Source organism: Chiroxiphia lanceolata, chromosome 6 (assembly GCF_009829145.1).
Source record: "Chiroxiphia lanceolata isolate bChiLan1 chromosome 6, bChiLan1.pri, whole genome shotgun sequence".
Classification (NCBI taxonomy): domain Eukaryota; kingdom Metazoa; phylum Chordata; class Aves; order Passeriformes; family Pipridae; genus Chiroxiphia; species Chiroxiphia lanceolata.
This window is the reverse complement of record NC_045642.1, coordinates 41885727-41898768: the sequence shown is the minus strand read 5'-3', so window position 1 is coordinate 41898768 and position 13042 is coordinate 41885727. Positions and strand designations below refer to the sequence as shown.

At 45.1% G+C, this 13042-nt stretch overlaps 1 protein-coding gene and 1 long non-coding RNA gene across 3 annotated transcripts in view; one reads left to right on the top strand and one right to left on the bottom strand.

Moving 5' to 3' along the window:
- The window catches only part of IFT43 (intraflagellar transport 43), a 42642-nt gene extending 32280 nt beyond the window's left edge, over nucleotides 1-10362 (bottom strand). Inside the window, exons 1-2 of one of the 2 annotated variants that reach the window (XM_032692172.1) lie at nucleotides 10275-10362; nucleotides 9811-9900 (exon numbers count right to left, since the gene is read on the bottom strand). In XM_032692172.1, coding sequence (XP_032548063.1) covers nucleotides 9811-9900; nucleotides 10275-10334 — 150 coding nt within the window. In that variant the 5' untranslated portion in view covers nucleotides 10335-10362. The remainder of the gene's footprint in view (nucleotides 1-9810; nucleotides 9901-10274) is intronic. The other variant, XM_032692173.1, reaches the window with a different exon arrangement.
- Nucleotides 10363-10383: 21 nt separating this feature from the next.
- Nucleotides 10384-10975, top strand: LOC116788930. The gene is made up of 2 exons (XR_004357806.1): nucleotides 10384-10526; nucleotides 10661-10975. It is a non-coding gene; the product is annotated as an uncharacterized LOC116788930 (long non-coding RNA).
- Nucleotides 10976-13042: the final 2067 nt, after the last annotated feature.

Below are 13042 nucleotides of genomic sequence, written 5' to 3'. Positions count from 1 at the left end.
GGGTCCAGGAGCACTCAAAGCATGAAATATATGTATGGAAAAGGAAAAGCTTTTAATAAAATTATTTTTTATGAGATTGTCCCTAATCCACATCAAGGTTGCCAAGCAGAGAGGATACTACTAGAAAGGCTGGGAAACATGGCTGACTAGAAAAGCTATTTCAGAAGATGTCATCAAAAAGCTACAAGATAAGCTCAGAAAGCTGAAAATAACTGCCCTGCTGGCCAGCCACTCGGGGTGCACGGGGCACAGGCAGTGCAAGGCCTTGGGGAGCTCCAGGCCATGCACTGCTGGGGCTCACACTGGGGAAGTTGGCCTAATTAGGGAACAAAAGTTCAGCTGCATTTTTGAGATTCCTCCTGGAGAATCTGGCCAACTTCCAGATGAGAGGTCCCCAGGAACGGGCTGGGAGTCCAGCATTTCTACAAGTAACCAGAAGACCTCTGGAAAAAAAACCCTATGTAATCCCCATATAACGGAAACAGGTAAAAAACCCAGTGCTCCCTTGGATGCTGGTTCCCTTTAGCAGAGGGTGTTTATTAGCACAGTGCAAGAATCCAAACAGATGACAGAAACTCTGGGACCTGGAGGGACAAATGTAGCTCAGGACTAACAAGCAAATGGGAGGGCATTCACAATGTGCAACAGCTACAGGAATTTTGCCTCAGAGAACACTCCCAGGTTCTCAGAAATGCCAGTTGCTTCAAGAGCTATCTACTGCCAGTCCACCCTACTCCCAGTTGCATGCCTAAGGCAGCAAACTCCTGGCAACGTTCTGTACACAAAATGCAGCTAGCCCCTGGTGAAGGCTCCTCTACAAGCTGAAGATCACAGGGGAAAACAGGATGCTAGAGAAAAACAATGCAGTCGGACTGTAAGGTCTTTGGGAATGGGAAACTTTTGTTCCAGCCACACACCAACACTCTCTAGATCTTACTGCAATGCAAACTGTAGATACAGAAGTGGCTATAAGTGACTGCATTACAATTATAACTTCTCAGGTCATGAACTCTCTGAACTAGAGAGGCAGGACAGTGCCTAAACCACTGTGATTATTTTTATACAAATAAGGTCCCCCAATAGGCACCTAGCTGAGTGCAGCCAGCACTGGGCTCCTCAGTCGCACGTTTCTAACTTTCAGGGAACATGGGGAAGAGCACTTGGAGGGTGGCTGCTGCGCAGATCCAGATCAGACCAGACCAGACAGTGGAATGAGTTTGGAGCTGTGTGAGGCTAAGAACTGGGTCAGGAAAATACCGCTCTGATTAAAGGCCCTGATCACATCAAGCCCCAGGCCATGTCTACACCACAGGTGCAGACATACCTGCAAGCAGGATTCATGTGAGTCAGCTCAAGTCTGGAAATGGTCTTGTTTTGGGTCCTTCTGGTAACCAAGTTGGTACCTCCCCAGGTAGAGTGCAGGTTGCTTCTCATCAGGGGATCTCCCCATCATTCTGCACTATACAACTGGATGCAAATACACTCACTCGATCAACTCCATGGAACTGGGTAACCTAGCACCATAAGAACACTAATAGCTTTATATTTCAGATACTTAATTTTTTTTTTGATAGTTATTCTTGCAAAAAACATTCACTGAAATCAATTGTTCCTGATATGTTGTCTTAAACTAAAAAGCAACAGCCCATTTTTCTACCCAAATGTTTTAAAAGCACTGGCAACTAAAACTACAGGACTTTGTTGCCCCCACTGGAAATGTCACATCTTCAAATCCTCTTTCCAATTGTTGCCTTAAAGCATGTCATCACTCAAAACACTGAGTGAAGTAGAGCCACAGAGGTCAGCATCCACCTATATAAGAGTTAGAAATCAAGTGCTGTCCCTGTTTTAGTCAAAGAAGGACCCTGAGACTACCTATGGCATGTCTGTCAAAGCACAGAGAATGAGGTCCCAGCTGGACTCATTGGGACTGGAACATATGTCTTCCCACTCAAATGTTGTTGCTTTCAGTTAGAAAGTCCTTCCCTGTGGCACCAAAATCCTTTTGGTTCCATCTGCAAAGCAGAGCAGCTTCAGGAAAAAGGACTGAGAGCCTTCTCTGACCCAGAACAGCTCATAGCTTTGTCATTATATATAATATTCTCTATGGAGGTGGGAAACATTACTTGATACATCTTTCTCAGAGGAGGAAGAGGACAATAAAATCAGTGTTTTCCAGCTTAGAAAGGAAATGGCAGGTTTAATCTTTACATATAAAGCATGCTGTTTCAACACCTAAATGAACACCTCAATCCCTGGAGGTCTCCAAAGGCAAGGAAAGGCCCTACTCCACTTCTGAAGGCTACAAAACACAGGATGGGGATCAGGATCACTCACCGGTAGTGCAGAAATGTGCTCCCAGAGCTCTCAGAACAGGGCCAGAACTCCACAGAGGAACAGCTTCAGACACACTGCGGTTTCCAGCTACTCTTTACCACCCTAATAGATCCACTAGCCCATCCTGAGATTACCTACAAATTATGCAGGCACCCAGTAAAAGCTATGGATTTTGCTATGAAGATAAGGCATCTAAACCTGTGGATTCTGTGTTTAGGGAATACCAATACAGTTCTTCTGCATAAAGCTCTAGCCCTCCTTTCAGACAGGGACTAAAGGAAACTAGTGGAGAGACTTCTACAAGGCCCCAGAGCAAATCCATGGCAAAGCCAGGAAAAGAACCCATCAAAATCTTGGCTCACAGCCATGTTCATACTCCTCATGCCTATTCTGCCTCTGCAAATTAACTGAAATATTAGGATACACCCTGTATTATACCATTGATCAGCCTTACAGCCTTTGGCTAAATGTCCCAGGCAGCCTTGGAAGGTGCAGCCAAATGAGTGATTCAACTGCAAAAATTCAGATCCAAGACGAGTGGTTTGCCAGGGGATGCAAAACAAGTTTCAGAGCAGTCAGATGGCTGGAGGGCAGAACTTCAGCAGGTACATTCACATCAATGGCCCAGATGCGGTTGTTTGTTGGTATTCACGCAGCCACAAAGTTATCTTCAGCACAGCAAGAGGAAAGGGACCAAATCCAGGAAGAGTTCAGATTGTAACACTCAGCATAGCCCAAAGGGAGTTCAGAGAAGGGTTATATGAGCCATCAGGGGGACGAAGGAGCCAACTTCGGACAAATGATTCAAGAAGCCAAGTATTTCAGCTTGGCCAGGCAATGACTAAGGGAGGGATATACTGCAACAAGATTTGGATCATACTTTATAATATAAAGTTCCACTAACAATCAGTTTGGAACAGACTCATGATACAATTACCAGAAGTTTGTAAGCATGTAGTATTGTAAATTACAAGCAGCTTACTGATCAGTCAGATTTCTCAACACTCAGTTAACTATTTTATACCTTTTACAGGCTTTTACAAATAGAAAAATACTATAACGTATGACTGTGATGCTTAAGAGCATAAGCCTGAATAAAGGACAGGGAATTATCCAAACAAGAGGGGTTTCAAAGCAGGGATCCCTTCACACTAAGGAAAATCTCCTTGCCAGGCACCATTGCATAACACCCCTGAAGCAACAACAATTGCTCATGTGGAAGAGTCACATCAGTTTAGTTATTTTAATGAAATTTAGCAGCCAGGAGCAAGAAGGCGCCTGTGGCATGTGACCAGTCAGCATTCAACAGCAGACTTTGGGAATCAATGACTTAGGGCACTGTATGGAGGTGGAATTAGTTCCAGTGAAATGACTGTAAGGACTGGTTCCAGCGAGGGGGGGAGGAGATTATATCAATTATCAGGAAAAATTTCTCTTAGGCAACCAGTCCCCAAAACTATACCCATCAGTGGGAGGTCTCTTTGCCTGATAAATGGAAAAGTGCTCTGGGCATAGTCCTGAACCATCCATTACTGCCAAATAAACCCAGTGGATCTTTCCTACAATATCATCTCTTACACTACCAAGAGAAAACTGAGCTAATTTGAATAGTCTTGACTCCTTGTGATGACTATACCCTTCTGAGGCCAGAATTAATGAGATGGGTGATACGAGTTTCTTTTCTGGGCTTTAAATTTCACAAATGAATCTACTATGCTATCCATACTGGGGTGGTGCTTCAGGGGAATTAAAGAATACAGAAGAGGGTGCTTTAATTGTCTAACATACACAGAGAGCAACTCAAGGCAGGAAAAATTAGGCAACACCCATTCCACTGTTACGAAGAGTGCAAGGCCCAAAGACTTTTAACAGAAACAGGTAGAAGTTCTCAGGTTGATCTGAACAGCATCACCCTGGCAGACCTTGAAAAGAAACATGAGCAAGAAAAGAACAGACTTAGTTCATTCTCTCTATAGAATGAAAAATCCCAAATTATTCAAGTGTGTAGGATGCCTGAAAGATTTGTATGGATAGTCACTGCAGCCATGCCAGAGACCAGAAATTATGCTGGACCAGTCATACTAGGGGTTATATACTACAGTGGGCTGCAGCCTTTTTCAGGACCTACTATTTCTCAAGACAACCTCAGATCCTCCCCTGAGAGCAGGAGCTGTAGCAGTTAGCATAAGACAGGCATAGCTGAGAACAGTGTTCACTTTAGCAGATGATGTTTAGCTAACACTGTAGTATAGGGGAGTAGCTTGGTTGTGGGGTAGATGAGTAACTCAAGGAAAGTAGCCTGTTAATCACTGTGAAAGGTGCAAACTGGTTGAGAACCTTTCAGATGAGCAGACTGTCAGCACCACCAGTGGCAAAAACCCCTGTTGTCAGGCACCAAATGCAAGGAGGCAATTAAGAACCCCGTAAGCTCTATGCTATTCTAGAAATCACAGTGTTCAGAATCACCAAGGGAGAGAATCTGGGGTATCCTAGATTGACCCATGACCCTGCACCAGGCGTACACATAGGACAGCTGGAAAAACGCCACTAACGCACATGACTTTTCTTCTGGACTGCCTCATCTCTCCTGTGGAACACAGAAACCATGTGGTTCATCAATTGCATATCTCTGATTAAAATGGTTTGGTATCTGAGTTCACTTACTGTCTGTCTTGTCATCTGTTCTTATAGTCTTACTAGGACAAGAGCAGAGGGAGGCTACATGCAGGTTAGGACAGCTGGAGCACAAAAGTATCCATATCAATGAGCAGCACAAATGAGATCGGATTTGCCCAACCAGTAAAAACCTGTTGGAATTGTGTATCTATCAGCCAGGGACTCACTTGATCCCACATCCAAAAGCAGAAAGGCCTCTGTGGGGTCCAACATGATCTAAGCTTCTCTGGATGTAGAGAGTCCGAGTGGTCTAAGACTTGCTCTAGCACAGAAGAAAATCCAGCTGGACAACACATGTTGGAAAAGCATTTAAATAACTACTTCTTTGAGCAATCTTCCACGTGGATTTCACCCTCAGCAATTCATTTTTTGTATTGTTTATTCATTTGGGTTAGATAATGGAATCCTATTTAAAAGATGCCTGGATATCAGCCTAAAGAATCACTGCCAGGAGTGTTTGTAAACTGGGTGGTAGAAGTCCAGACAGCTGCTTTGCAAAATTCACCTGTGGGAACATCCTTCCAATGTGCAGTGGAGACAGCCCAAGCTTTTGTCTGTCTACATGAATGTACCCTGATTAAGGTATTTTTTACAGCACAGAAATGCTCACTTTTTAACCCAAGGACGACAGCTACATAGGCAAGCTCACAAATGCCAAGTCGGATAACAAGAGAAAAACATACTTTCAGAATTGAAAGTACAGAGCCTCTTCCCAGGCTGTGGTGAAAAATGGGGAAGAGAACCAGCAGGGAACTTGATTTGTGGGAAAACCCTGATATAAAGTGACCTTGTCATATCTGTGTGGAGATACTCTCAACATAGTCTGGAAAACCCTCATCCTGCAGGCTGACATATTGCATATTAAAGTAGTCTCCACTCAAAGGATCTACAAAGTGCCACCAGAGACACACTGGCAAAATCATATTGAGGTTGTAAGAGGCAGAAACCAGGAGACTCTTGAACAAGGTCCCAAGGGAATCCTGTCACCATAAGATGAAGAGAAAACAGACTGTGGAAGCTGGATAACATTACAATATTTCTGCATACAGATTTCTTATGGAACAACAAATAGTTCACTCTTGTTGAGATAAGACACAGAAACGGGAAAGTTTGCTGATATATTTTTAAAAAAGGCTTTTCCACTCAGTTTTCCAAATCAATCTCATTGAGAGCTCCAAACCTGGCCAAACATCATCTTCTGGTGGATGTCATCAGGCATTCAGGTTTTTGGGTGCAGTGATGTTAGAGCCAGGAAATAGGTTTGACTTTCATTCTACAGAAGTGTGCAGAAGGCCTGTTAGAATGGGCTAGCAAAGATCTTCAACAGATCTCATTATATGATCTGTCTCTCCCATTATACAAATAACATGACCAGCTTGAGTTTCTCCCATTTTGTCAGAAACTTGATACCATCAGAATGAGTAAATGTAACACATCAAGTCAGAGGATGGGTAAGGCCTCTGTCTCTCTGAAAATGAATGTTTGAAATCTGGAGTTCTGGCATGCAGCTAGCAGATTTGTCTCTAGGAATTCCCAGTTGAAGCATATTCCCCTGGGTGCACAAGAAGTGCCTGCCAATTTGCCAAGGAGCTCTGAAGGCAAGGTACGTGCACAGCCTTTGCTGCAGGAGGATGCATCAATTACAGCAAATAATCATGTTCCTTCTTGCCTCGCGAAATAATACATAGCAGCAGTGTTGTTAGTACTCGTACTTCTGAAAAGGCAGGAATGCTCTGCATGTCAGATGGCAGACTGTGAGCTTTGTGACCTTTTGTGAGCCCCTTGAGGAGACAGAGGTCTACATTTGAAGATAATGCAGGTACTTCCACACAGGAATGGGAATTACCAAATAAAGACCTAGGCAGAGGAATTACAGATTTGCTGCTATAATTAAGAATATTATTGTGGGAGATACATACACATAACAGGCGCTGAAAAGATACTGAGATATCAGACTGTCTTCATAGAGCTTGAGGCAAGTATATTAGGCTACAAGGCACAAGACATTAGAGTTATGCCCTAGAGAAGGGAGTTTTAACAATGCATTTGTGAGCAAAGACACACAGTTTGGAGTCTCTTTTGGAAGGGGAAGCCCAGGTCAAGGAGAGATCAGCAGTAACCTGATAAGATCTATGCTCCAAGTCAGATGATTTGCCTATTGACTTCAAAACAAAGATCTTTTTAACTACATTAATTGTTCCCCCTCGAAGTGAATTTCCTTATAATAAGCCCAAATGTTGAAACATGGATATACAGGTACTTTTTGCTTCCTTCAAGCAAGCTGGTCTGCCTGGAAAAGACTTCCGGGATGTTTCTCAGCGTCATGAGAAGACCAGAACAATAGCACAAATGGTATGTTCATACCAGAAATTTGAGCTGGGTGGAAACTGAGTGTATTGGCATGGAACTAAAAAAGAAAGAGTCAAAGTGAATTAAACCATTTTTAAAACCCTGAGGAACCTCTATAGGTAGAATCACCATCCTGAATGCAAAACCGCATATGAAGCTGTGAATATGGCAAAGGTTAAAGACAAACCCCTTTGTCTTCAAAATCAGTAATAAGAATAAAACCTCTTATGCTGAAATTAATTACATGAGGCCTACTCCACTACTGCCAGTTCCAGGAAAAATAAAAAAAAAAGGACTGTTTTTTAATTTGCGTTTCTTTTGGGAAGATTCCTTGAAAAGGTTTCAAGATGACCAGATGGTTGAGTGAGACATCCATTGTAACAGCTGACCCCACCACTTAAAAGCAAGCCAAGGCCAAGCTTCCAGAAAAGTAAAAGGTGATTTCCAATCTACGGTGAAGGAAAAAACAATATTAGTTCTATTAAATGCTCACTTTGGTATCAAATATGGTCATGTATGAAAAGCCTCCAATTCCTGAGCAAAGGAAAAGCTGAGGATTATTTATAGTGGATTTTGTCTCTCCTCCAGTAGCTCCAAGGTTTTCAATTAACAGAAACATTTAGCAACAAAGACCTGTCTGAAGAGAAACTATTGACACAAACGATTCTTCCTGGTGGTTCAGATCCAGTAATAACATATTTGAATGTTGTAAGGCGTGGAAGGCCTCACCCTTCTGCTGCTGAAAAGCTCACTGCCAAACCCAACACTGTAACTATTTCTTAGTCCTCTCCAGGGGTGCCCAAGGACTGGAGTCCCTATGATCTTTTCCCAGCTGTTATAATGGCTGTGATGAGACACACCAAGTGCAACTGCAGTAACTTACAGTCAATCAACTGTATCCTTACATAACACCCCAGTCTCTTTCAAACCAGGGAATCAGCCCATGAACTAGGAAGGCCAGTGCCAGCAAGAGAACAATCTGACAGTGAGCCACCCTAACCTGGAGGCCAACCAATGATGACACCCCCTTAAACGACCATCTGGTTTCTTTAAGACTGTTTTTACCCATGAGGCCCATGGTTATTTCTATTTCTTAAATTACGTCTTCTCCATATTCCCTCACAGAATCCATCCTAAATGCCTACAGCACATCTGAGGAGGGGAGAATGCATAGGTGGGACATGATTCTCCATTATGCCTACTAAAAGAAAAGAGCACACTTTCTCCAGAAAAAAAAGCCTGCTCTATGAGGCATTGTTGTAAGCTAAGCCATTAAAGTGTATTTTCAACACCATCCCAGGGTCTCCAAGGAATTATTCCCCCTCAGCAAACCATTTCATCACAGATGGCTGGGACACAACTACTCAGTGTAAATGGAAAGTTTTGTCATAGCACAGACAATCAGGGAGTAGCCAGTTCCAAGGCAGAAGGCCCTAGGGCTCTGAGCAGAGCAGCTTGAAGCACACTTGGAGCCAAGGTGGCTGGCAGGACAAAATGGGTTTGAAATTTAAAGAAGCCAAGAATATGTATGCTGGAGACTATGACTGGCACTGCAGAAAGTTAAGCATCACCTCATTTAAACAAATATCACTGTTGTCAATAAGGTGGAACTCTGATGACACTTTTGTCCATTTGAAAATATCAAGGAGCAAAATCTCTATGTCATTTCTTGAGAAGTGCTCCTTCCAGCTGGAGAGGCCTGTGGAGAAGCCATGCTAACATCCAAGAGCAAACTTCCAGGTAGAATTTGAGCATTCTGCAGCACTAAGCAAGAAAGTGAATAGAAACAGTTCTCATATTTCTGGATACAAGAGGATGTTGCCTCATTCTCCTGAGAAAGAGGGGTTCCAGACCCCCTTCTACCATTTGAAGATGTACTGATAGAACAGATTCTGAACAAATGTTTTCCTCCAAAGAGAAGTGGAAACTGAGTTTGGACATTATTACCCACAAGACAAAGTCTCAGATGCTGCAAAGCTGGCTCCTAGCATGACCTTTGTAGCCTATGCATGGAGGAAAGGAAAAAGAGCATCACTACACAAACTTTATAGTGACCACATCAGATACTGTACTCTGGCTCTAGCAAAAGCAAAGCACAAAAGTAAGGCATCTGTTTACCTGTACTCTGTCTTGCTTCCACAGATGGTGGCAAAACTGGTCACAAAATGATATGCCTGCTCATATTTTAATTCTGGGAGGGAGAGGCCCCAAGTCCTGTATGATACTGCTCTCCATACTTCACAAATAAGAGACCCTAAATATGGTCCTGTGTGAAAACTACACATCATGCAAAGGGCAACACCAGGAAAGGGACAGGGCAGTCACACGGGTCCCAACTCTAAGGACAAACTTCAAAGGACAAAGCACACCACGCAGGAAAGAAATGAAGATTCCTCCCCTGGAGACACCAGCAGGATAAATGACAGGTTCTCCTGACAATACACCCACCTCTCCAAGACAAGCAGACGGGGAATTCTTTCTGATGAGTTTTTCATCTGCCAAGAGGTCCTGGCGGGCTCGACGGCCCATCTTTAGTATCTGGAGCACAGGGGGAGATACGAAGGAGCGGAGGGCACAGGGTTACTGATAAAAGCTGTTTCAGAGCAGGGGGTAGAAGGCAAGGCACGGCTGTGCCGTCGCGCCATGCCCCGCAGCGAGGCGCGGTGCCCTCAGATGTGGTGCAAAGGCATCGCAGTCGCAGGTGTTCACCCCGCGGTCGCCTCCCGGCCCAGCGCCAGTCGCTGCTCGGACCCGCCGGCCGGCGCACGGCAGCCACACGGGGCGGGCGGACTCCGGGGGCGGCCCACGCCGCCTCCCCGCAGGGTGCCCTCCCGGCCCCGCGCCCGTCCCGGACCGCGCCTAAAGGCCCCGAGCCGCGCTCGGAGAGGCCGGGCCTCCCCGGGCCCGCTCACCCCGGCGACGCCCCCCCGTCGCGGCGCCTCCGCTCGCTCCGGCTCAGCCGCAGCCTCCATCCGCCGCCGCCGCCGGTGCTTCCGGCGCACAGCCCGCCCCGCCGCCCCGGCAACCGCGGCCCGGCAACAGACAGCCGGCACTGAACTGCCCCGCCAGGAGCTCCGCACAGCCACGGCAACGTCCAGCGCCCTGGCAATCCTTAAACCTTGGCCTGACCACCGGTGACAGCAGTGCTGCAATACGTCATGCAGGTACTCTGTTACCCGGTTTTAATCCCACGTGCAGTGGGGCAGGTCAGGAACAGCCTGCCACTCCGTCTTCTACGGCTTTTTGCCCGTAGACATTTTTTAAGTTCCCACTAAGGCAAATAATCCCAGCCTTGCAGATTGTCTCCTCACAGAGGCTTCTGCCAAGTCTCCTGATCGCTTGAGATGCTCTTCCCGGTTCTCTCTGGCTCTCCAACACTGCTTTCCAGATGGGGCAGCCGGTCTCCAGAGTGCAAGTGGAAGCAGTCCCAGGGATCAAATATAAGCACAACGATCATTACACACGTGCCTCGCAAGCATGAGTTGTGCAGAGATTTCCATTGAGCTGCATAAAACGTCCCCAGTCTGTTTCTTGACTGGACAGATGTATAGATTAATTGTAAATAGATCTGTTTTTAGCTCCATATGTTAAATAAACATTCAGTTTTCTAGTGCTTTGTGCATTTGCTTATATTTTTTCTGGTATCTCACATTCCTCAGAATCTTCAACCATCCTCATTAACCTAAGTAATTGTCATTCATTTATTCTGCTGCTACAATAAAGAACTGTACCACACCACCAACTACACTGTTAATACTTTGCCATGATGAAAATTGACTGTGTAACCCTAAACTTTTAAGCCTTCCAAGAATACCTATTACTAAAGGCATGAGATTTCACTCCATACCTGCTTAGCTTTAGTAGCAGCTCATGGTTTGGCTGAGGAACTTTCAGAAGTCTAAATAAATTATATCAAATAATTCTCCTTTTTTTCCATTCCTTACTGACATGTTCAAGTTGTGCTGTGATGATCTAAGGACTAAGTGAAACAAGATTTGTGGGCAGAGGTAATAACTTTTTATTAGACCAACTGATATGGCTGGAAAAAAACATACAAGAAGTGTTTCTGTGCCTGAAAGCTTGTGTGTTTTTTCCAGCTATATCAATTGGCCTAATAAAAGATATTATCTCTCTTTACAAACCTTGACATGTTTAAGGAATTCGGTAAGTGAGACATGATTTTCCTTTTTTGAAGCCAGGCTCGTTGGGCTTTGTGAAATTATGATCTTCCAGATACTTTGTGCTTCTGTTTTAATTACAGATTCAAATATTCATGAAGTATAGAGGGCAGTTTTCACCTAGCCCGTGCTTCACCACCAGGGCCATGGGAATATGGCCCTGCATTTCCCAGTTCCCACCCACTCCTAACAAAGAGCTGCTGCAACAATGCAGCTACACAGATGCCAGGAGACAGAGGGGACTGTGGCTCTGGGGTTACAGTAACCACTGCAGGATGTCCAAGTACAGGCATACACTTACAGCTGACCTTGATCAGAAAAACAGCATCCCAAGAGGAGCATGATAGCACCCAGAGAAATGTCTACTAAAGCTGGAGGGCATCCCTGGGGTGGGAATCCTTGGGTAGGAGTGCATTGCCAGCATTGTGGCCCCAAACAGGTAGCTGGCAGTGTGTTCCTACTGGAGGTAGGGTAGAGACAATACCCAGTGCCATCCTGGACAGACAGATCATGAAGCAGCAGGAACAGCAGGTTCACCTGTTTGGAACTGCCCCCCCTCTCCAAGCTCCACCTCACAATTCCTCCAGGTCCCCATCCCAGACACCATCCCACATCCACTTCCCAGCTCCCCTCAAGACACTCTGTGTGCTGCTTGCTGCCCACTCCAGGGACAGAAGTCTCAGGCAAATAGAGGAAGGGCACAGTCCATGTGCAGGAAAGAAAACATTTAAGCACTTGGGGAATTGAGCCTTGCCTCAGAACTTTGACTTCTGACTTAAGAGATTCTCAATAGGAGAAAAGAGCAGATGTGTAGAAAGAATGAAACCCCAAATCTGTCCTGCCTTGAGTCCCTCTGGACTCAGTTTATTGAAATGGGGTTTGTTACCCACCCTGACACAGTTCTGCCTGCTTAGGGAGGGCAATGGGGATAAAGGAGTTTTCATCCATTGTTTCGTGTTGTGGCTAAAATAGATCTTGCTTGCTTTAAGCATTGGGATCACCTTTTCTGAATAATTTAATTCTCCTCTGTCCTACTCGTGAAACCACAGGCATCATTTGACCTTGGGCCTAGAGCAGCTCCACTCAACCAACTGAGAAGGAGCCAGGTAGCAGGACAAACGTCTGGTGCTGCTGTGATTGTCCAAAGCCATTTTTTGTGCTTGCTTCCTGTCCAGTTCAGGCCTGTGGTGCCAGGGTTTCTCTTTCCCAGTGTACAGTTCCAGGTGTATTCTCAGGTCTCAGTCTGCCTTACTTGTTCAGTTTTGCTCTCATTATAAATCACACTGCTGCCACCCCCTCTCATCTGAACAGCAAATAAGAACTATGCAAGCATTCCTTTCACGGACAAGTTCTTACACCTAAGCATGGACTCTCTCCATCTGGTTTCAACCCAAACCTGATCACGCAGAATAGGACTAACAGAGTCCCCCACTAGCACTGTTTACTGTTGATTACCCCTTGACTGGACAGATGTATGAATAGAGCTTGTGTCTGGTCCTCCT